Raw genomic sequence first — 25,029 nt, 5'->3', positions numbered from 1 at the left:
TCTCAGAACACAGCTGCTCTGGAGAAAGTGCAACACCGGGCAAAAAAAGTAATTCCAGAGCCAAGTCATCTCCCGTATCAGGAACGCTCGACGCCCGCCAAACACACACCGAAACTACGACGTTGGTACAACGTTCGAACAAGTTTTAACACCACCTAACCAGTTCTAACAACCAATATAGCAAGTTGTAACAACGTTCTAATACGTCATAAACACGTTAAGCCAAAATGTAACAACTTTATTACAAGTTGTAACAAGCGGAAAATAGAGACAGTTTCAGTTTGTGTTTCCAGGGTGGCCACAGAGCTAACAACACTACCAACCAGGCATGACAGGGGGGCGGATCTCATAGAAACTTAAAATACTGAACAAAATTAGAGGATGTTGATCCGAATATTTTCTTCAGAAGGTCAGACATAACACAAACAAGGAGCAACGGTTTCAAGCTCAACAAGTCACAATGTAGAACTGAGAACAGGAGATGCTTTTTAACCCACAAAGTTATTAACCCATGGAACAGCCTACCCGCAGAAGCCGTAGCTGCCAAAACTGTGTACAGTTTTAAAATATACCTAGAAAAGATCATCAAGGCAAATGGAGGGGACCTTCGACAAGCCGCCAGCTTCCTGTCCTCGGTGTGACCACTAGGGTTAGTGGCCTTCAGGTAAATCAGGCATGTGAGTTAGCAAACTGTTGTGGCTTGCATCCTTGGGGAAAGTCTATCATTGACTGGTGGAGTCTAGATAAGCCTAATACTCTTTTTATCTTTGACAATGGGAAACCAATTTAGCTGCACTCGTATAAACAAAACAATACTTTACTTGCAAATAAGTTATAAAAGCAATTCAAAACTACCGCTATCTTACCATGTAACACCTGATAGTGGATAAGCAAATAAATATCTGACTTATTAACAAATATACTAGAAGTTTGGAGGAAGGGGAGCAACAAGTCTCACAAGAAAAAAACAGTGTTGAACATAATGAAACGCCATTTTCTGGGTGAGCCTCAGAGGCTTCCTGGAGCTATTGGACTGATATACGCTATATTACTCTGGGGCTTCAGTCAGTGGAGTTCTGCCTACCGGGGACCACTAGCCAGAACATGGTCCCCCTTCAGAGAGGTGCAGGGAGCAATGGCCCTAGGAAACCCCCCTCCCCTGTATTTAGGGGTATTCCACCTGCCATCGACTGGGGTTAGGCACCCAGTAAGGTAGGCATCTCAAAACAAACTGCACATGATAGAAAATTGCAAAACATCTAAGACCGAACAGAGAAACAGAACTCCACGAAAGAAAACAAGCAAATGTCATTCCCGCCACTATGCCGCTTGTCCGTGCAGCCTCCTCTTACTGGGCGGGAAGGGGAAGCCCAGAACCCTCGCGATGGCTACTCACGCCTCAGTTCGGAGGCTGAGCATCAAAAACAAAACCGCCGACCGGAGGGAAGGAGGTTGCCGGGGAGATGCGGACGACCTGAGAGACTAAGAGCCCTGGAACATGGAACGAAGGAAATTGAATCAACAAAACGCACGTCCATGGCCACAAAAGTCGAACAGCAAAAGACCCAACACATGATGCACCCCCAGCCTGACCAACCAAGCATCAGTAACCCAAGGATCCCTTCAGAAGCACGCCATCACGATCTTCGCCAGAAAAGAGGGAGACCAAAACTTTAACCAGGACTGAAAGAGCAGAAACCTCAGCACCAGAGGAGAGCAGGAAGCTCACTGACCTGACCCCCGGAGGCCAATGCCAACAAAAACAAAGCCTTCTGAAAGCAATCATGAACCAACGGGGCCATCACAAACCGAGGAAAAGAAAGAAAAGAGAGCACCTGGTCCAAGGACCAAGATGACTCAGGCGGCGCATGAGCTGGAAAAAGGTGAACAAAACATGAGAAAGCGTACTGAACAGGGTAGAAGGAACATTCACCCCCGAACACAATCTGGAGCAGCTCTGCCAGCACCGGACGATAAGAGGTGACAGTATTAGGCAAAAGAAGACAGTCCTGAAAGAGCCATGAAAGAAAGGACAAGACAACCCAAACAAAAATAGAAGACAACCTATGAAGAGTGAGGAAAAGGCAAAAAGAATGCCAAGAGACTCCATACTGTCACTGAGACGAAGACTGCAGTTGGGACACCTTCAATGAAGCAACCTGATCACCAAATAAGGTGATATACCCTCACCAAAAGGACCAGACGCGAAGAGCAAAAGAGTAGACTGAATCAGCCTCATAACGGACTGGTCCGAGCGGCTGGAAGAAACAGAGCCGCGGAACACTCCCCGAGTTCGGACACCGAGCAAGCAGCACCTGAAATCAAGACCGGGCTGGTAACACAGAGCCACAAGGATGAATCTCCAGTGGGAAGACACCAACCGAGCCAGAACCCGAAACACAAGCCGTACCGGGAAGAAAAGGTACAAGTAACCCCACCTCGACCAGTCCTGCCAAAAAGTATCCACCGTCGCAGCACCACAGTCAGGAAAGAGTGCCACATATATCGGGGATTGCTGGGACCATGCTGACGCGAAGAAGTCCATCGCCGGGGGCCTGTACGTCCAGCAGAGGCAACAAAAGGATTCGGCGTCGACCGTCCATTCCGTGGACAGTGGAATGAACCGTGACAGGCCGTCTGCCAGGTGGCTGGACACTCCCCAGAAGTGAACCGCACGGAGAGCGAAACCCTGAGAATCTAGCAGATGAGTCACCCGTAGCATCTAGCCCCAAAGAACCAAGGACCGAAAAAAAACACAGTTCAGACAAGAAACCACTCGAGCGCAGTTCGAATGGAGTCGGATCGTAGAGCCCCAGGTGACCCAAACCCACTGCAGCGAAAGCCAAACCGCTGCAACTGCCCACACCATACTGTGAGCCCAACGGAAGGATGGAGCCCACTCGCCTCTGGCTGGCCTAGTGAGAACAGGTCACAAAGCCCCAGCTGAAAGACGAGGCATCCATAAATACATTGAGCGTGGAATCGAGGAGGTGCCAAGGCACTGAACCCCAAAAAACCTGAAGAGGAAGCGGGTGACATAGCAACTGACGCAAGGCCCATGGGGTCGACTCTGGGTTCACGAGAGGGGCGGAAGGGACGTCCCCGAAGGAACCAGAACATACGCCGAAGCCAGATCCCGACCCAGCGGGTAAACCAGCACAGCAAAGTTCAGACTCCAGCCCAACTGCTCGAGCAACCACCGAGTGACCCGGGACCCCCTCAGGAACAGCAGGAGGTTGGACTGCAGCCACAGCAATGCCACAGGTTAAAGACACATGGAAGTGGTCCGAGAATCCCCATTGAGGCCCAGCCAAGGCTAAACCTGGGACGGAATCATATGGAACTTCCCCCAGTGCACCAGGAACCCAAACCCGGTGAGCTGAGAAAAAATCACCCCTCTGGCGAGCAGACAAGCAGACAGGACTTCAGAACTTTGTATACCACATATGTCAGGCCAATCCTGGAGAATGCAGCCCCAGCATGGAGTCCATATCTAGTCAAGGATAAGACTAAACTGGAAAAGGTTCAAAGGTTTGCCACCAGACTAGTACCCGAGCTGAGAGGTATGAGCTACGAGGAGAGACTACGGGAATTAAACCTCACTTCGCTGGAAGACAGAAGAGTTAGGGGGGACATGATCACCACATTCAAGATTCTGAAGGGGATTGATAGGGTAGATAAAGACAGTCTATTTAACACAAGGGGCACACGTACTAGGGGACACAGGTGGAAACTGAGTGCCCAAATGAGCCACAGAGATATTAGAAAGAACTTTTTTAGTGTCAGAGTGGTTGACAAATGGAATGCATTAGGAAGTGATGTGGTGGAGGCTGACTCCATACACAGTTTCAAGTGTAGATATGACAGAGCCTGATAGGCTCAGGAATCTGTACACCTGTTGATTGACGGTTGAGAGGCGGGACCAAAGAGCCAGAGCTCAACCCCCGCAAACACAACTAGGTGAGTACAACTAGGTGAGTACAGGCTGGGATCCCACACCAACCAGTTGTCAAGGTAGGCCAACGCACAAACATCTAGTAGACATAGACAAGCCACCACGAACTGGGTAAGACATGTGAAAATGTGAGGAGCCAGAAACCGGCCAAATGGAAAGCAATGAAAACGAGAAGCACACTGCCCCACCACAAACCTAACCAGTCCCTGAACCCCGGATAAATCGGGACGCGCCAAGGCGCATCCAGGAAAGCCAGACACACCATCCAAAAACCCGGCCCCAAAAGAAGCCAGATCTGGGACAGAGAGGTCAACTGGAAGGATGGGCAAGGAATCCAGCAGTTCAAACGGGACATGTGACACGACCAGAATGAACCGAAGATCTGCACAGTCTCATTCCGGCACTGGAACAAGCGGGAAACCCCCTTGAGGAACGAGGTTGTTTCAACCACTCCATGACCCGACGGGGTGAAGGGAAAGAAGCCTGCCCTGCCAGCCTCAAGCCTCCAAGATGAGGAGGAAGTACCCAACACTACCACAGGCTGGAAAATACGACCCAAAACGCCCACAAATCATGGGAAAAAGCATGGGCAAACAGAGCCAGCCTCTCACCCATTGTCCCATCAACGGGGCGACCCATGAAGGGGCCAGCGCCCTCTATGAAAAGCCGATCAGCGAGCAGAGCGAGCACTGCACCGACCAGATGAAGATGGCCCCAGAGGAGGCACCGGTACAGGAGCTGACACCAAAAGCCCACCTCGACAAGCAGAAGCTGGAGCCCCAGCACTACCACAAAACCTGTGCCAAGCCCCAAGAACCAATCTGCATGCCAGGAACCCCAGAACGCACCAAATAAGGGGACGAGGAGTAAAAGTCAGGTCGCACAGGAGGAAAACCAGCAAAGGCCGCCCGAACCTCCACAGGGGAAACCCTAGAGGAGCCCTAACCATGACATTTGTCGGCGGAGAATGCACCACAGAGATACTTCAACAGATACCCAGAAAAGCAAACAAAAGGAAGGACAAGACATTGCCCTGACATAATCCCAGCTAAAATGGGCAGAAAATAAACTGAAAACTTAAGGCTGAAGGCATGGGAGCTAGCAGAGCATACAGGGCAAGGACACTGAGCCTAAAACTAGGGCCCAGAATCCAAATACTGTTCAGACAGAAAACACAATACCAGCTGAAAAGACCACACCCAAACGTTTCCAGAGGAACAGGCAGGGCTGGATGCCCCAAAGAAAGAAAAAAACAAGAGACTGCAATAGGAGAAGAAAAAACTCCAGATGGAGGCGAAAAAACACCCCCCAAACGTGAGCTTACACGCCCCGCAGTCACGTGTAAACAAACAAGATGCAGCGCTGCCCTGCCCTCAAAAAAATTATGGTCACCAAAGCAAAGGAAACGCGTCTGTCGGAAGGGAGCCGAAAGCATGCTAGCAAATGGGGGAAACCAAAGCAGATGGGAAGTTGGGACGAAAAAAAAAAAACCGCCCAGAAGGCACAAAGCCCAAGCAGGGGCAAGCAACCCCAGAACTGCTAGCTGGCTTCTCCCACAGCCCGGGAACCTCCCAACAGAGGCCGAGGGCCAGACCCACCCTCTACGCTCACCACCCTAGAAGAAAAGGCAGAGTCCAAGGGAAAGACAACAAGGGGGCCTGCTGGTAAGGTGCAGAAACCTCGGCAAGAGGAGCATTGCCAAAGGCCTCTGTCCCCGCAATGAATGGGGCAGCCACCCCGGAGCCGCCCGAATCTCATCCCTAGCTAAAACCCGCCCCGACTCCGAAACCAGCAAATATTAGGGAGCCGGCAGCAGGGGGAAAAGAGGGAGGAGCAGAGAAACCACAACAGTAGGGAAAGGACCCAGAGGCGTGGACCTAAGGCCGAAGCGACCATCGCCCCAAGTCCGACCTAACCAAAATGGGGGAGCCCTGGGGTATTCAAGAGGGCAACAGACCTAGCACACTGCAAAAACCTAAACCAACCAAGCAACGCGACAGCCGCTTGACCCCCAAGGATCTTTCGAAGAAGAAAGGGTAACTGGAGAACGAGCGGGTAACAAGACCTGCACAACCCCAGAGTCGAAGGTGTCAGCGACCCGACAAGCAGCATGACGGAGGCAAAACTGGCAAACGTCACCTTGAGACATCTTGAGATGATTTCGGGGCTTTAGTGTCCCCGCGGCCCGGTCCTCGACCAGGCCTCCACCCCCAGGAAGCAGCCCGTGACAGGTGACTAACACCCAGGTACCTATTTTACTGCAAGGTAACAGGGGACATAGGATGCAAGAAACTCTGCCCAATGTTTCTCGCCGGCGCCCGGGATCGAACCCGGGACCACAGGATCACAAGTCCAGCGTGCTGTCCGCTCAGCCACAAGGGCAACAAATAATCTGAAAACTCGCACAAGGCGAGACGGGACTCGGAGGACGCATCTAGCGATCAACCAAGCCCCGACGGGGTTTTCCAGGGCCCACAGCGGGTTTTGCTTGCAGGAAGCCCAGGCACAGCTACTGCAAAACTGGTTGAGCCCAAGGGAACAATAACAAAGAGGGAACTGGGCTAAAAACTGAACCCTTGTGAAGTGTACAAGCATAGGGGCCACCAACAATATCCAAACTCCGTGGTGTATTGGTAAGACACTCGCCTGGCGTTCCGCAAGTGGTTTGTCATGGGTTCGTATCCCGGCCGGGGAGGATTTACTGAGCGCAAATCCTTAACTGTAGCCTCTGTTTAGCGCAACAATAAAATGTGTACTTGGTTGTAACAACGATTCTTCGCGGTGGGGATCGTATTCCAGGGACCTGCCTGAAACGCTACGCGTACTAGTGTCTTTACAAGAAAGTAACTACTCTTGTATATATCTCAAAAAAAAAAGTAGATTGAATAGGCAGACCCCCTTCATGCAAGAAACAAAAGGAAAATAAAACCCCCACAAAAGTACAACGATAACAAGAGGAACAGGAACACAGCCGCCGCTATAGGTATGCGTGCTGCGCAGCACCAGTGCGCCCCAACCAGCAACACCACCACTACCTACCCAGAGCCAAACAAAGGCCATGAAACCCCAGCTGGCCCCATGGGTGGGGTAAATGCTGAGCAGCAGGAACCCCAACGGTAGTGTAAACCCGAAGGTTCTAGGGAAGGCAACCCTAGAACCAAAGGGGAGTACTTACAGGATGCTTAGGGAAGGTAGCCCTAAGCTCATGCAGTCCCAACACACTACATTACTCCAATCCACCGTGCCACGAACAGCCGGAAAACACCACAGGTACACAAAATCCAGCAAGAAACTAAGGCCAGAGTTAACAGCCGCCCCGAGAGCGCTTCAGCCAACGAACTGCAACCCGTTCTCGCAAATTTAATAAGTCAATATTGACTTATTATATATGTGCATAGGTGACATACTTAACATAATAGTTTCCCTTGAAAAGCTTCATAGAAAACACCGACCTTACCTAACCTACTTAGTATGTTAAGATAAGCATCTTATAGCTTCGTAATTACAATTGTTACTTAACCTATTATAGGTATAGGTTAGGTAATAATTGTAATTACGAAGCTATAAGATGCTTATTTTAACATACTAAGTAGGTTAGGTAAGGTCGTTGTTTTCTATGAAGCTTTTCAAGGGAAACTATTATGTTAAGTATGTCACCTATGCACGCAACTAATAAGTCAATATTGACTTATTAAATTTGCGAGAACGGGTTGCGAACTGAGGTGCGAGTAACTGGCAGGAGGGTCCGCGCTGCTTGTCTGCGCAGACAAGCAGCGCGGCGGCGGTGAATGACGTTTGCTTTGCTTTCTTTTGGGCAGTTCTGTTTCTCTGTTCAGTCTTGTGTTTTTCACAATTTTCTATCATGTGCGGTTTGTCTTGAGATGCCTACCTTACTGGGCGCCTGACCCCGGTCAGTGGCAGGTGGAATACCTCCATATACAAGGTTTTCCTAGGGCCATTGCTCCCTGAGCCTCTCTGAGGGGGTCCATGTTCTGGCTTGGGGTCCCCAGTAGGCAGAACTCCACTGACTGAAGCCTCGGACTAACATAGCGTATATCAGTCCGACAGCTCCAGGGAGGCGAAGGGGCTCCCCACTGACTGAAGCCCCGGACTAACATAGCGTATATCAGTCCGACAGCTCCAGGGAGGCGAAGGGGCTCCCCACTGACTGAAGCCCCGGACTAACATAGCGTATATCAGTCCGACAGCTCCAGGGAGGCGAAGGGGCTCCCCACTGACTGAAGCCTCGGACTAGTATAGCGTATATCAGTCCGACAGCTCCAGGGAGGCGAAGGGGCTCCCCACTGACTGAAGCCTCGGACTAGTATAGCGTATATCAGTCCGACAGCTCCAGGGAGGCGAAGGGGCTCCCCACTGACTGAAGCCCCGGACTAACATAGCGTATATCAGTCCGACAGCTCCAGGGAGGCGAAGGGGCTCCCCACTGACTGAAGCCCCGGACTAACATAGCGTATATCAGTCCGACAGCTCCAGGGAGGCGAAGGGGCTCCCCACTGACTGAAGCCTCGGACTAGTATAGTGTATATCAGTCCGACAGCTCCAGGGAGGCGAAGGGGCTCCCCACTGACTGAAGCCTCGGACTAACATAGCGTATATCAGTCCGACAGCTCCAGGGAGGCGAAGGGGCTCCCCACTGACTGAAGCCTCGGACTAACATAGCGTATATCAGTCCGACAGCTCCAGGGAGGCGAAGGGGCTCCCCACTGACTGAAGCCTCGGACCAACATAGCGTATATCAGTCCGACAGCTCCAGGGAGGCGAAGGGGCTCCCCACTGACTGAAGCCCCGGACTAACATAGCGTATATCAGTCCGACAGCTCCAGGGAGGCGAAGGGGCTCCCCACTGACTGAAGCCTCGGACTAACATAGCGTATATCAGTCCGACAGCTCCAGGGAGGCGAAGGGGCTCCCCACAGAAAAAGGTGTTTAACAAAAATACATATGCTGTTCTGAGAATTAGAGTACAGTTGTTCATTCTTGACTTAAGGTAATGAAAAGAGATTGGTTTCTGTATTGGCTAGATGATACACCTTTTTTGTCAGAGTAAATATACTATAGTATTATAAAAAATATATAATTAAAATCATTTGGTCACTGGACATCTGATCTTGTAGAGTAGTGATGTCTCCCTGTAAAGATAGTCTATCCTTGATTCTATTTTCATTAACAACCATTTTGTCAAGCAGTCTATAATGTCTATAATTGGGTGCTATTTAACACATCATAATATTTTACCAGGCAAACATTGGTCAAATTGTAGCATAAGCTGCAAGGGCCTTTCTGAATTCTTGGTGTGTCACAGAATGTAGTGTTATTAAATTTCACGTTTTCTGTTACTATCTCCAAATATCTTCACTTGGGTAACTTCTCAACTTCACATCTGTGGTTAATCCTAATAGAATCTGCTGTGGTCCAAGTCATATGCCCGGAGCGGCGACGCCTTGCTGGAGGTCTGCATGGATCCCACTTTGGCTCCTAGAGCAACGGGAATATTCCTCATATATATAGTTCACAAATCTGTTTTGTTTTCATTATGAACTACCTATCACATGTGTTCAAGTATGTTTATTGAGATAAGCAATAAATACATCTCAAAGGGATAGAGTAGCTTAGGCTATTTCTACCCCCCCTATCACATGTGGAAAGTAGTATCTGAGGAAGGAGGTAAAATATTGAATTAAATTTTTCTAGGTATATTGATGGGGCAGGGTCACTACTGGATTAAACCAGGTTCTTGTCTATCCCGGGTCCGCATGCGATGCATTGTGTATGACACAGTTGGGGGCAACATAATCTTGTATGTTCTCTCTTCTAGCACAATATGCATGCAATGTATTAGCTTCAATATGTACAATACATCAGGTCCAAGAAGGCATCAGTTGCACAGTGAAGCATTTCCATTACGTGATCACTTTTACGTATTTGGTGAGATTTGTTTTTTTCCGAGCAGGTTCCTGATAATGTTCTCCAGGTTTGTCTCGGTTACAGATATGTGCAACTGTTAGGAATAGTAACTATTAGATGCACAGAGCACAAAACAGGGAGTATCTGTACGGTGCGGACTAATATATCATGCAGAGTAGGAGTGATGCTGACTAATTCAAGATGCACAATGCTTCATTCCTGCTTCCAAGAACCCTCTGGATCCGTGGCTTTGAAAGTTACCATGACATACATTCTCCAACTTGAGAATGGTCCAGGACGGACCGAAACGTCGTCGTCGTCCCTTCACCTTCTAGTGTGTGGTCTGGTCAACATGCTTTATCCACGTTATTGTGACTCATCACCTGCACATGACATACTTAAATAACTATGGCATTTATGTTGATACATTAAAGGTATTATTATTATAACGATCATTTTACGAAAGAACTATAACATTACTACGAATGAAAATGTTGCAAATTTTAAAGCCAAGTGATAACAGGATTTTCAGAGCAAACTTTGTTGTATGTTTAGCAATTCAGTACTTAAAAAGTGATGTGAAAAAATAAAAACAAATGATCTCATGATATTATAGATGTTATTAAATTTGACCAGCCTCTAAGTTATTACAGCTCCAAGTGGGGAAAATATAAATACCCTGTGTTACGTTACAGAGGAAATCTATGGGACGAATTGAAAGACATTGATCAATGACACAAGAATGTTTTCTTGACACAATACAACAAGTTTGTTGGTCAATTTAGGCAGCCTTATTTTTCTGGGGATTCTGTTCCACGTAACAAGGTGGATATTGATCGCAATTCGTTCTATCAAGGTTCCAGTACTCTGCATTCATTGATGTGCATAGATGATTTTTCCAATATTTGGTGCTAAGAAGCCTGTTAGGCACCTCCGGCAACCAGGAGGCCTGGTCGAGGACCGGGCCGCGGGGACGCTAAGCCCCGGAAGCACCTCAAGGTAAGGTAACCCCTGAAGCCAACAACTGACCTTATCTAAGATGCAACCCAGAAAAGAGGCCTGTCTACCATGTAGTATACTGTCTACCAGGTAGTATACTGTCTACCAGGTAGTATACTGTCTACCAGGTAGTATACTGTCTACCAGGTAGTATACTGTCTACCAGGTAGTATACTGACTACCAGGTATTATACTGTCTACCAGGTAGTATACTGTCTACCAGGTAGTATACTGACTACCAGGTATTATACTGACTACCAGGTATTATACTGACTATCAGGTATTATACTGACTACTAGGTATTATACTGACTACCAGGTATTATACTGACTACCAGGTATTATACTCACTACCAGGTATTATACTGACTATCAGGTATTATACTGACTACCAGGTATTATACTGACTACCAGGTATTATACTCACTACCAGGTATTATACTGACTATCAGGTATTATACTGACTACTAGGTATTATACTGACTACCAGGTATTATACTGACTACCAGGTATTATACTCACTACCAGGTATTATACTGACTACCAGGTATTATACTGACTACCAGGTATTATACTCACTACCAGGTATTATACTGACTACCAGGTATTATACTGTCTACCAGGTATTATACTGACTACCAGGTATTATACTCACTACCAGGTATTATACTGACTATCAGGTATTATACTGACTACCAGGTATTATACTCACTACCAGGTATTATACTGACTATCAGGTATTATACTGACTACCAGGTAGTATACTGTCTACCAGGTATTATACTGACTACCAGGTATTATACTGTCTACCAGGTATTATACTGACTACCAGGTATTATACTGACTACCAGGTATTATACTGACTACCAGGTATTATACTGACTATCAGGTATTATACTGACTACCAGGTAGTATACTGTCTACCAGGTATTATACTGACTACCAGGTATTATACTGACTACCAAGAATTATACACTGACTACCAAGTATTATACACTGACTACCAGGTATTATACACTGACTACCAAGTATTATACACTGACTACCAAGTATTATACACTGACTACCAGGTATTATACACTGACTACCAAGTATTATACACTGACTACCAAGTATTATACACTGACTACCAAGTATTATACACTGACTACCAGGTATTATACACTGACTACCAAGTATTATACACTGACTACCAGGTATTATACACTGACTACCAGGTATTATACACTGACTACCAAGTATTATACACTGACTACCAGGTATTATACACTGACTACCAGGTATTATACACTGACTACCAAGTATTATACACTGACTACCAGGTATTATACACTGACTACCAAGTATTATACACTGACTACCAAGTATTATACACTGACTACCAGGTATTATACACTGACTACCAAGTATTATACACTGACTACCAAGTATTATACACTGACTACCAGGTATTATACACTGACTACCAGGTATTATACACTGACTACCAAGTATTATACACTGACTACCAAGTATTATACACTGACTACCAAGTATTATACACTGACTACCAAGTATTATACACTGACTTCCAGGTATTATACTGACTACCAAGTATTATACACTGACTACCAGGTATTATACACTGACTTCCAGGTATTATACTGACTACCAAGTATTATACACTGACTACCAGGTATTATACACTGACTACCAGGTATTATACACTGACTACCAAGTATTATACACTGACTACCAGGTATTATACACTGACTACCAGGTATTATACACTGACTACCAAGTATTATACACTGACTACCAGGTATTATACACTGACTACCAAGTATTATACACTGACTACCAGGTATTATACACTGACTACCAAGTATTATACACTGACTACCAAGTATTATACACTGACTTCCAGTATAATGAAATGTACACAAATGTTTCAATTTGGCCCGGGAATCAAACTTGAGACCAACCAATTGTGATGTGACTGCACCGACCAATACAACCAATTGTGATGTAACTGCACCGACCAATACAACCAATTGTGATGTGACTGCACCGACCAATACAACCAATTGTGATGTAACTGCACCGACCAATACAACCAATTGTGATGTGACTGCACCGACCAATACAACCAATTGTGATGTGACTGCACCGACCAATACAACCAATTGTGATGTGACTGCACCGACCAATACAATATATTTTTTATTTTCGTTTTAATCTCATGCTCACTATTAGGCCTAATTAACAATATCCAATGTGCTAAATAGCCATGAATTGTTTAAACTTTTTTGCAAAAGTTGCTAAAACCTTGTTGCATATCATTATTAACATTTTCGAAAGGTGACTATCCATAATCAAAATTACATAACCCATTTACAGCACATTTTTAATTTGGCAAGGCCTAACTACAATTTGTAATGTGAAGTTAGGAATGGCCAGGTGGCTAATACAAGTTTAAACCTTGACATATCATGCAGGTGCAAATCACTAGACCTACCAGTACAGTGATTAAAATATGTTAAATATAGATTCAATGTGTTGTCTATCTGTGTCAGAAAGGAATAATATACATGACATATATATATAATGCAGCTAGAATATGAACAAAAGAAGACATCAGTTATGAAGTTATACTGTTCATGAAGAACAGCATTTCTAATTGAAATATTTTTTTTTAAGTTGGAATTCCCCAATGTGAGCATCATGGCACCTAAACTGGTCAGCAACTAAGAGTAAAAAGCTGGGTAGGCAGACAGCGAGAAACCTATTAAAGGAAAAGAAAAACACTTGCATTAGGAGTTAACATACCCAAGGCATTCCTAATTATGATATTATAGACTAACACACAGAAGAAAACCAATTCGGGTAAAGGGAGTAAAATAACTTTCGATTCAGTAGATTACTTTCATAAGGTTTGTTTTTCATCAAATAAAGTGTGCTAATTATAGGAAAGAGAAGGTAGGAACTTAGAGATGAGGAAAGGAGAGAGAGAGAAGAGCAATGAAGGAGGAGAGAGAGAGGAAAGTAAGAACAAAATTTAGAGAAATTAAATGCAATAACTGGCAAAATCTTTGCTCCATACATGACCATATTTTGATAGAAAATTACCTTTTATAATCATAAATAATTATTCTAACGTTTAAGTAATGGAAAGAGAAATTCTTGAGAACCAAACCACAACTCAGAGGATGAAGAAGTAATCACGTTTCGGTCCGTTCTTGACCATTATCGCGTCAATCATCACATGACTCGATAATGGTCCATGATGGACCGAAACATCGTCGCTTCTCCATCTTCTAAGTTGTGGTTTGATCACCATTTCTTCAGCCACGTTATTGATTCATCGTCGGCAGAAATTCTAGAGTTATCATCCTGAAATCCATCATGAATTTTTAGTTTCTGAAGATGACCCCCATGATGCTACACTGTCGAAACTAAAGAGGAAATGCTTTGCCATAAAGAAAAATAATTAACCTAGCTTTATGAAGGAGGGAAAAAAATGACCTACGGTATTTTGAAATGTGAATGAGTGTCTTTGTGAAATACTGTAGTCCAAGCAGGAGAGAATAATCTTGTGACAGTGCAACCTGTCCTCTTAAAAAGAACGTCGCATTTGGCCGTTTGTCCGTATGGCCGAATATGGACGTAATTTGAAAATTAAAAAAAATTAAAATAAATTTGGGATTTTTTTTTTCAACAACAGTGTGTTAAGGGTCCTCTGATAGGTTAGGTGGGCAGGAAATTCTCATAAAGTTCCAAAACGTCATGAAAAACGTGAATTGAAAGTCATGTATTCTAACCTTACCGAGTAAGCCGGCAACCCGTTCTCGCAAATTCGTAAAGTCAATATTGACTTATTAACTACGTGCATAGGTGATATACTTAACATAATAGATACCCCTAAAAAGATTCATAGAAAACACCGACCTTACCTAACCTTGTTAGTATCTTAAGATAAGCATCTTATTGCTTCGTAATTACAATTATTACTTAACCTATACCTATTATAGGTTAGGACAATAATTGTAATTACGAAGCAATAAGATGCTTATCTTAAGATACTAACAAGGTTAGGTAAGGTCGGTGTTTTCTATGAATCTTTTTAAGGGTGTCTATTATGTTAAGTATGTCACCTATGCACATATTTAATAAGTCAATATTGACTTATTAAATTTGCGAGAACGGGTTGCAGCCGGACGACTCAAACAGAAAACGGAACAGTGCGTCACTTTTGCGAGTCGATTTCCTTTCAAATTACCTCCAAATCTGGCCATAGTGCCTCGCATACGAGCCAAAAGTGACGTTATTTTTAAGAGGACGGGTTGGTGAGTGAATCTCTGATACTTTTATGTCTAAAAGCTACAATGTAGCCAGGAGCAGGGAGCCTTGCCTGGGCAAACTCCCGGGCCTCCGAGGCCCACGCTTGCTCACTAGAAGCTAGGACAATAATCTGGGGCCAGATTCACGAAAGCACTTACGCAACCAGTTACGAACGTGTACATCTTTCCTCAATCTTTGACGGCTTTGGTTACATTTATTAAACAGTTTACAAGCATGAAAACTTGCCAATCAACTGTTGTTATTGTTATAAACAGTCTCCTGGTGCTTCGGAGCTCATTAACTGTTTAATAATTGTAAACAAAGCCGCCAAAGATTGAGGAAAGATGTTCAGATTCGTAAGTTCTTGCGTAAGTGCTTTCGTGAATCTGGCCCCTGTAGTTTATCTGCAGTTGACGGGTAAAGCTGTTACTGAGAGTGGCCTTCAGGCCCACATATCCATTACAGCCTAATTAATCCACACTTCCTTCATCAACTTATCCAGTTGTGGCTTGAATACCTCCACTTGTGTTTGGGAAACATTTCTTATATATGATGGGTGGAGGTTGAATAGCCATGGATTTTTGTAACTTTTTAAATTTGACCCCCACCCTGAAGGGTGAGTTTATTGGGCAGTACTACTTATCCTGTTGAGTGAAAAATTAACCATAGCAGCATGTACAACACTCCCCAATAGGAAGAAAACCCGCTGGGTTGTTCATCCTCTCACTTGTACCCAGACACAGCTGGGACTTGCTTAACTGTCTCAAGTGAACAGCTCCTCAAACAAGAAGTTAATATTTACCAACACCTAAACTTGCAACTCATTCTCCTGCTTAGATAGTACTTTTTATAACTATGTGGATCATAGTACAAATATTGACATACTAAGCAATTAGATAGTAGAGTTTTGCACTATTCACTTTAAAGTTAAAAAATGAAGCTAAAAAACAAACTTAATATTCCTAGGCCTAATATAGCACTCAAACGTATTATATTAGGCCTAAGATAGCGTGTATAGGATGGTTAGGTTAGGTTAGTCTAGTTTGTTTTTGTAATACAGTATAAATACAAAATCATTTTCCGCTTTGTACAAATTCAATAGTACCAATTTCTACTTTCTAATTGTTTTGTATGTCAGTATATGTACTATGGTCATCATCCTTCCTATAAGTAGGGGCCTGGTAGCCTGGTGGATAGCGCGCAGGACTCGTAATTCTGTGGCGCGGGTTCGATTCCCGCACGAGGCAGAAACAAATGGGCAAAGTTTCTTTCACCCTGAATGCCCCTGTTACCTAGCAGTAAATAGGTACCTGGGAGTTAGTCAGCTGTCACGGGCTGCTTCCTGGGGGTGGAGGCCTGGTCGAGGACCGGGCCGCGGGGACACTAAAGCCCCGAAATCATCTCAAGATAACCTCAAGATAAGTACCACCAAAATAGGAGGAAGCGCTGTATCATGAGGGTGTAAAGTTGGGTAATTTTTTCAAGAACATTATCTTGAGTTGGCAATGAATATTTTCAAAACTCAACAATGTTGGACTTATTTGTACACATTTCTAATGTGTACAAATGGGAGCCAGTCGGCCAAGCGGACAGCACGCTGGACTTGTGGTCCTGGGTTCGATCCCAGGCGCCGGCGAGCAACAATGGGCACAGTTTCTTTCACCCTATGCCCCCTGTTACCTAGCAGTAAAATAGGTACCTGGGTGTTAGTCAGCTGTCACAGGCTGCTTCCTGGGAGTGGAGGCCTGGTCGAGGACCGGGCCGTGGGGACACTAAAAAAAAAAAAGCCCCGAAATCATCTCAAGATAATCTCAAGAAGATGCCTCTTAGATGGACACACACACATTCTCTGGTAGTGGTCAATATTGGTGACTGTCACTCCTGCGACAGTTTCTGCAGCTCTACTGCCTAGCTGCTCTTGCCATCCCAAATCTCCACAAATTCATTTTTCTAAATTCAAAAAATTCAAAAAATTCTAAATCTCCACAAATTCATATTCGTCTTGTATCCAAGACGAATTCTTGTTATTACTAACTCTATCCTGTGGCCACCTTTCCTTTCGTTCATAATGATTGGAAGGGCCAGCTACAACCATGTTGTACCAGCATACAGATTTATCGATTTGTTCACCTGATCTCCTCCTTTCCTCAATTTCCTTGTCACAGTGATATTGCCTGATACCTTGTAGAAGGTATCAGGCATACTGATACCCTTAACTTGTAGAAGACTCTTGGATATGAAATATTCAGTATCTTGAGTTATCTTGAGATGATTTCGGGGCTTTAGTGTCCCCGCGGCCCGGTCCTCGACCAGGCCTCCACCCCCAGGAAGCAGCCCGTGACAGCTGACTAACACCCAGGTACCTATTTTACTGCTAGGTAACAAGGGCATTCAGGGTGGAAGAAACTTTGCCCATTTGTTTCTGCCTCGTGCGGGAATCGAACCCGCGCCACAGAATTACGAGTCCGGCGCGCTATCCACCAGACTACGAGGCCCCTGTTGGGATTTCCTATGATTTCCTTCAGTGTTGTCAGCAGACTGCACATCTGCTTGTTCATTTCCACAGATTCCAGCAGGGGGAAAGGGGAGTTACAGGAACTTGATAATCCTTCCCTGATTGGTTAGTACTTTCACAGCTCTCTTGATTTCAGCGAATCAAGAGAGTATAACTATTACTTGGTTTTCGTCCTGTAGTTTCCTAAGGCTTTGTAGTTCTGCTTTTGAAATGTTGCAGATCACTGCTGCTTGTGTGTTTCTTTTCAAGGAATCTTAATGCCATAACAGTGACAGTTAGCTCTGCTTGCATTGAGGAGGCATAAGTCTCAATACTGTATGTGCTCCATTTCCAGTTTGAAAGACATTATTTATAATTTAACAGTCTCTGTGGTGTAGTGGTAAGACACTCGCCTGGCGTTCCGCGAGCGCTTTGTCATGGGTTCGTATCCTGGCCGGGGAGGATTTACTGGGCGCAATTCCTTAACTGTAGCCTCTGTTTAACGCAACAGTAAAATGTGTACTTGGATGAAAAAACGATTCTTCGCGGCAGGGGATCGTATTCCAGGGACCATAGGATTAAGGACTTGCCCGAAACGCTACGCGTACTAGTGGCTCTACAAGAATGTAACAACTCTTCTATATATCTCAATTTTTTTTTATAGTGTATGCTTTTGTAGCCATGCTATTAGTAGGATTCCATGAACCATTAATGTAGATTTTATCTAATTAATTTCTGGCTTATTTATAACTTCCTAGAATTACTTATGCCTCATTTCTTGTGGAATCATGTTGGACATTTTTGTCATCTCATTTAATATAATCTTACATGCCTGAAATGCTATGCATTTTAGTGGCTTTGCAAAAAAATAAATATACCAATAATATTGCTTTTTGTAACTAGCTCATCAAGACTGTAACTTCCTCAGCTAAATGAATTGTGGGGTTCAGTCCCTGAACCCATTATGTGCCTCTGTAACCCTTTCCACTACCGCCCACAAGATGGGTATGGGGTGCATAATAAATGAACTAATATTATGTAATCTCACAAACCCATTGTACCTTCTCGTTAATAAATAAATCAATAAAAAATTAATAAACATGTCCCAGAGGGGATAAGATCCCAACAGGAAGTAGCTCAAGGGCTTGCTCAAACAGGTGAAGTTCTTAGAGGAAATAGACTGATCAATGATGCCATTTTTAGCTTTTGTTGTAAGGAAGGTTGCAAGCCAGGACTTGGGTAACTTAAGCTGCCATCTGGTGATGACTGGGACCCTTAAGGTTATCTTGAGATGATTTCGGGGCTTTTTAGTGTCCCCGCGGCCCGGTCCTTGACCAGCCCTCCACCCCCAGGAAGCAGCCCGTGACAGCTGACTAACACCCAGGTACCTATTTTACTGCTAGGTAACAGGGGCATAGGGTGAAAGAAACTCTGCCCAATGTTTCTCGCCGGCGCCTGGGATCGAACCCAGGACCACAGGATCACAAGTCCAGCGTGCTGTCCGCTCGGCTCCCTTGGTTGGTGTTCTTCACCCACGAACAAGCTGTTCATTGTTCTTAATTTGTTTCTCATTTTCAGTTCGTTGTTTCAAGTGTTTCAAGTTTCAGTTTCAGCTGTTTGGTTGCACCTAACCTCAGACTTTTCAGTTTTGGGAAGATCTCTGCTCCATATTCTTTATCTTGTGGCAAGAGCCAAAACCTGGGGCCAGATTCACGAAGCAGTTACGCAAGCACTTACGAACCTGTACATCTTTTCTCAATCTTTGGCGGCTTTGTTTACAATTATTAAAGTTAATGAGTTCCGAAGCACCAGGAGGCTGTTTATAACAATAACAACAGTTGATTGGCAAGTTTTCATGCTTGTAAACTGTTTAATAAATGTAACCAAAGCCGTCAAAGATTGAGGAAAGATGTACACGTTCGTAAGTGCTTGCGTAACTGCTTCGTGAATCTGGGCCCCAGGTTCGTAAGTGCTTGCGTAACTGCTTCGTGAATTTGGGCGGGGTCTTGGCATCTCATAGTTCAGACTGGGCCAGGGAGGCCTGGCATGATCCGAGGGTTACTGCTGCATCACATAGGCTGCTTAAGGATCACGTATAGCCTGATATTAAGTTTGGAACCACCACCTTTTTTGGGGTATTTAATACAAAATGTGAAACAAATCATTCCTTTTATATCCTTTTTCTATTTTTTTTCTATTTAATACAAAATGTGAAACAAATCATTCCTTTTATATCACCTTTTATACCACTTTTTATATCTGCTTTTTTTATACTATTGGAACAAAAGCTTCCAGAGTGTGCTGTTCCAAAAGGTCTAATCCTCCCCCCCCCTCTATATTACCCTCACACAATAATACAATATATATATTTTTTGCTCTTTCACCTCAATATCTGCATAAAATCTATTTATAAGACACCACATAAACTTAATTTCATAATGTCAGTAGCATTCAGCATAAAGAAATTGAAGGTTATTTCTTACACTATGAATTTTTGTAGCATAAGCAGCCATGATGTTGAAAATATTATTGTGTAAGGTAGTTAATGACATTCTCGGAGTACAAATGTGTGCATGCATAACAGGATGATCATATATGGATCTCAGGCATACTAAGTTCAATACAATGCAACATTCATACATACTAAGTTCAATACAATGCAACATTCATACATACTAAGTTCAATACAATGCAACATTCATACATACTAAGTTCAATACAATGCAACACTCATACATACAAGTTCATACAACATTCAAATGGAGCAACAAAAAATTAACAAGTATCATATTAGGTTTTATCAATGGAAACTTTAAACTTTATCCTCTTATATATACCAACTTAAATGCATGAAATGAACTAGCTGAATTCTATAAAAAAATTTAGTTGACAATAACTCAGAGGTAAAAGACGAACATCCTCATTTTAGCGTAAAATTCATATATATATATATATATATGAATTTAATATACTGTATTCATATATATTATTAAATATGACCGAAAAAGTAAGATTAATAATTCTAACACGAATTTTCTCAATCTTTCGTACATTTCTTTTCACTGTTGGAGGTAATTCAAAAATCAATTCTCCAAAATTCATTTTTATTTCTAGTCTGACGCGACACTTGAGCACGTTTCGTAAAACTTATTACATTTTCAAAGACTTTAGTTAATCACATACACAACTGAATAGAACTTACACATCTCCGATTTTGTTTATATCTACATTTGAGTGAGGTGGATGGGGTGAGGTGGTATTTAATAAGGTATTAATTTCATCAACACAAGCCAGAACATGAAACAATGGGTATTGAATAGAAGTGATTGCGGAAAGCCTATTGGTCCATATTTCTCGATGCTTCTATATTGGAGCGGAGTCTTGATGTGGGTAGAATATAGTTGTGCAATAATTGGCTGTTGATTGCTGGTGTTGACTTCTTGATGTGTAGTGCCTCGCAATAGCAGATAGCAGGCGGCTTGACGTTTGCGAGGCACTACACATCAAGAAGTCAACACCAGCAATCAACAGCCAATTAATGCACAACTATATTCTACCCACCTCAAGGCTCCGCTCCAATATAGAAGCATCAAGAAATATGGACCAATAGGCTTTCTACAATCACTTCTATTCAATACCCATTGTTTCATGTTCTGGCTTGTGTTGATGAAATTAATACCTTATTAAATACCACCTCACCCCATCCACCTCACTCAAATGTAGATATAAACAAAATCGGAGATGTGTAAGTTCTATTCAGTTGTGTATGTGATTAACTAAAGTCTTTGAAAATGTAATAAGTTTTACGAAACGCGCTCAAGTGTCGCGTCAGACTAGAAATAAAAATGAATTTTGGAGAATTGATTTTTGAATTACCTCCAACAGTGAAAAGAAATGTACGAAAGATTGAGAAAATTCGTGTTAGAATTATTAATCTTACTTTTTCGGTCATATTTAATAATATATGTCTACAGGAAAGACTGCTACCAAAATATACTTGTATTCATATATATGAATATATAATATATAAATTCATATATATATATATATATGAATTATATATATATATATATATATATATATATATATATATATATATATATATATATAATTATATATAAAATTAATGTATATATATAAATAATAAACAAAAATAAAAAATATATCCCCATTTAAACAGAAGAGCCTATTGATATACAGTACTGTACTTCCAACACAATATTCTTTAATCCTTTCAATCCTAAAAGAACTCATGCTGTGCATGTTTGCCATGAGAATAATGTGTTATATACAAAGCAGCAGGCACACACAGTGCAGAGGTCTCAAGTGGGTGGCGGTGGTGGCTGCTAGAGCCAAGGAGAGAGAGAGAGAGACAGCAGGTACACACAGTGCAGAGGTCTCAAGTGGGTGGCGGTGGTGGCTGCTAGAGCCAAGGAGAGAGAGAGAGAGACAGAGAAAATAATAACTGAAAGCTAAACACAATGGCAACTTTCATTTCTTCACCTGAACAACTTATTTTCGGAGATTTTCGCCACCTCCGCCAAGACGACGAAACCCCTGCATAGTGTAGTGAAGCCGTGACATGTCATGTATGACAGGAAGAGTGAGGAAAGTTTGATCAAATCTTTAAAGGAAATTTACCCCCTTATAAGTAATTTAATTATATTTAATGATAAAGGTTAAAAAAGGAATTCTAATGTGAACTACAGTACAGTACTTAGGTAATTCATGCCATACAAGCACTAGGAAAATGTTTCCCTTGTAGAAATATATGTACAATACATGTAGGAAATGCAAAACTTAAAAGTATAAAATTTTGCAACATTGATCACAAAAGCAAAACTATATATATGACAATCAACTGTTGGAATATATGCATATATATATGCATATATTCCTGCATATATATATGACAACTGCCTGCATATATATATGACACTAATGCAGTTAAGCAAATATTAAATTACAAAAATATATAAGTCAATGCAGTGAACAAACTTCAATGTAAAAGTTACCTAAACTGGCTGACTAATCTGTATATTATATGAAATGTTAGGCTTTACTTACGAGAGAAGCACCATTTTTCAGTCTTGAATGCGTACAGGACAATCAGTGTTACCAACACAAGGACGACGAGACAAGCGATCACGATGCCAATCACAGTGGACATGGACACAGGTTCTGCTGAGGGAGGGACACGCTGTAGTGGGGGCTTGTTTACATGTCCTGGTGGGGGGGGGGGGGAGGGAGGGGGGTAACTCACCAGGGGCCAGATTCACGAAAGCACTTACGCAAACACTTACGAACCTGTACATCTTTTCTCAATCTTTGAGGGCTTTGTTTCCAATTATTAAACAGTTAATGAGCTCCGAAGCACCAGGAGGCTGTTTATAACAATAACAACAGTTGATTGGCAAGTTTTCATGCTTGTACACTGTTTAATAAATGTCACTAAAGCCGTCAAAGATTGAGGAAAGATGTACACGTTCGTAAGTGTTTGCGTAAGTGCTTTCGTGAATCTGGCCCCTGGACTGACAATGTAAATATGTTCTCCCACAGTTATAGCTAAGATCTGAGCATGCAACGTTTTGTTTAAACCTGTTATCATTCAACTGTACTTCTAAACCAGTTATTAAATTATTAACCAGTTATTAATGATTAAAACCAGTTATTTACAGTCTCCGTGGTGTAGTGGTAAGACACTCGCCTGGCGTTCCGCGAGCGCTATGTCATGGGTTCGTATCCTGGCCGGGGAGGATTTACTGGGCGCAATTCCTTAACTGTAGCCTCTGTTTAACGCAACAGTAAAATGTGTACTTGGTTGAAAAAACGATTCTTCGCGGCAGGGGATCGTATTCCAGGGACCATAGGATTAAGGACTTGCCCGAAACGCTACGCGTACTAGTGGCTCTACAAGAATGTAACAACTCTTGTATATATCTCAAAAAAAAAAAAAAAAAAAAAAAAAATGCCATGGAAATTTTTGTGAACCTGTATGTGTGTGCATCAAATGAACAAATCCACAAGGGCCGTGACTAGGATTCGAACCTACGTCCGAGAGCATCCCAGAAGCTGCCTTAATGACAGCCCGTCCTGCAAACAAAGATCCAAAAGTGATTCCATGCACCCACCAAACCCCCTGTTTATGAATGAAAAGCGGTTTACACACGACTCACACAACCCGTCCTCGACTCTAGTCCATTACATCCAGCGGTCGACCCCACAGACGCATTCATAAATTTTAACTTGCTGTTCATTCAGAACAAAAATTTTCTCAAATATAAATTAATATTATAATATATTAGCATATTGTGCATATATAGGCATAGGTTAGGTTAGGTTAGGTTAGGTTAGGTTAGGTTAGGTGTTTAGGTTCGGTTGGCGATTATTTGTATTTGTAGTACGTGGGTGAAGCATTTATAGCGTAGTGGTTCGAACAAAACTCGTCAGTGAAGCACTTGTTCTGGAAGTGTTCGAACGAAATCAGTTGTGAGTCGTGTGTAAACCGTTTTTCATTCATAAAGAGGGGGTTTGGCGGGTGCATGGAATCACTTTTGGATCTTTGTTTGGAGGACGGGCTGACTCACAACTGCTGACGTTCGAACATATCCGGAACAAGTGCTTCACTGACGACTTGTGTTCGAACCCCAACGCTATAAATGCTTCACCCACGTACTACAAATACCAATAATCACCAACAGAATCTAAACACCTAACCTAACCTATCCTATGCCTATATATACACAATATGCTAATATATTATAATATTAATTTATACTTGAGAAAACTCCCTTTTTGAATGAACAGCATGTTAAAATTTATGAATGCGTCTGTGGGGTTGACCGCTGGATGGAATGGACTTGAGTCGAGGACGGGTTGCTTAATGACCAGCTGCTGCTGTTCGAATCCTCGTCACGGCCCTTGTGGATTTGTTCATTTGATGCATCACGCTATTGTAATTTCTGTGTGAGCTGTGTGTTCTCATATACTGTATTTAATTTTGGAATCAATTCCAATATGAATAGATTTCTCATGCTGTGCATATATTTTTTCACTAACTGAAGCATAAATAGCAAATGGGTGACTGGTTAGTTAAGCTTTGTCTGATGACTTTTATAGTCTCGTAGAGCAACCCGTTCTCGCAAATTTAATAAGTCAATATTGACTTATTAAATATGTGCATAGGTGACATACTTAACATAATAGTTTCCCTTGAAAAGCTTCATAGAAAACACCGACCTTACCAAACCTACTTAGTATGTTAAGATAAGCATCTTATTGCTTCGTAATTACAATTATTACCTAACCTATAATAGGTATAGGTTAAGTAATAATTG

General features: G+C 42.9%; 1 protein-coding gene across 1 annotated transcript in view; it reads right to left on the bottom strand.

The window, feature by feature from the left end:
* Positions 1-25,029, bottom strand: part of LOC123772917 (irregular chiasm C-roughest protein) — a gene marked incomplete at its 5' end in the record, with an annotated part of 93,462 nt that overhangs the window by 29,900 nt on the left and 38,533 nt on the right. The window contains 1 exon segment of the mRNA XM_069323222.1: positions 22,760-22,876. Within this exon segment, the coding sequence (XP_069179323.1) occupies positions 22,760-22,876 (117 nt within the window).

The sequence above is a fragment of the Procambarus clarkii genome, chromosome 12, assembly GCF_040958095.1.
Source record: "Procambarus clarkii isolate CNS0578487 chromosome 12, FALCON_Pclarkii_2.0, whole genome shotgun sequence".
Taxonomy (NCBI): Eukaryota; Metazoa; Arthropoda; class Malacostraca; order Decapoda; family Cambaridae; genus Procambarus; species Procambarus clarkii.
Note: the sequence above shows the minus strand (reverse complement) of the source record. Positions and strands in the feature narration are given on the sequence as shown.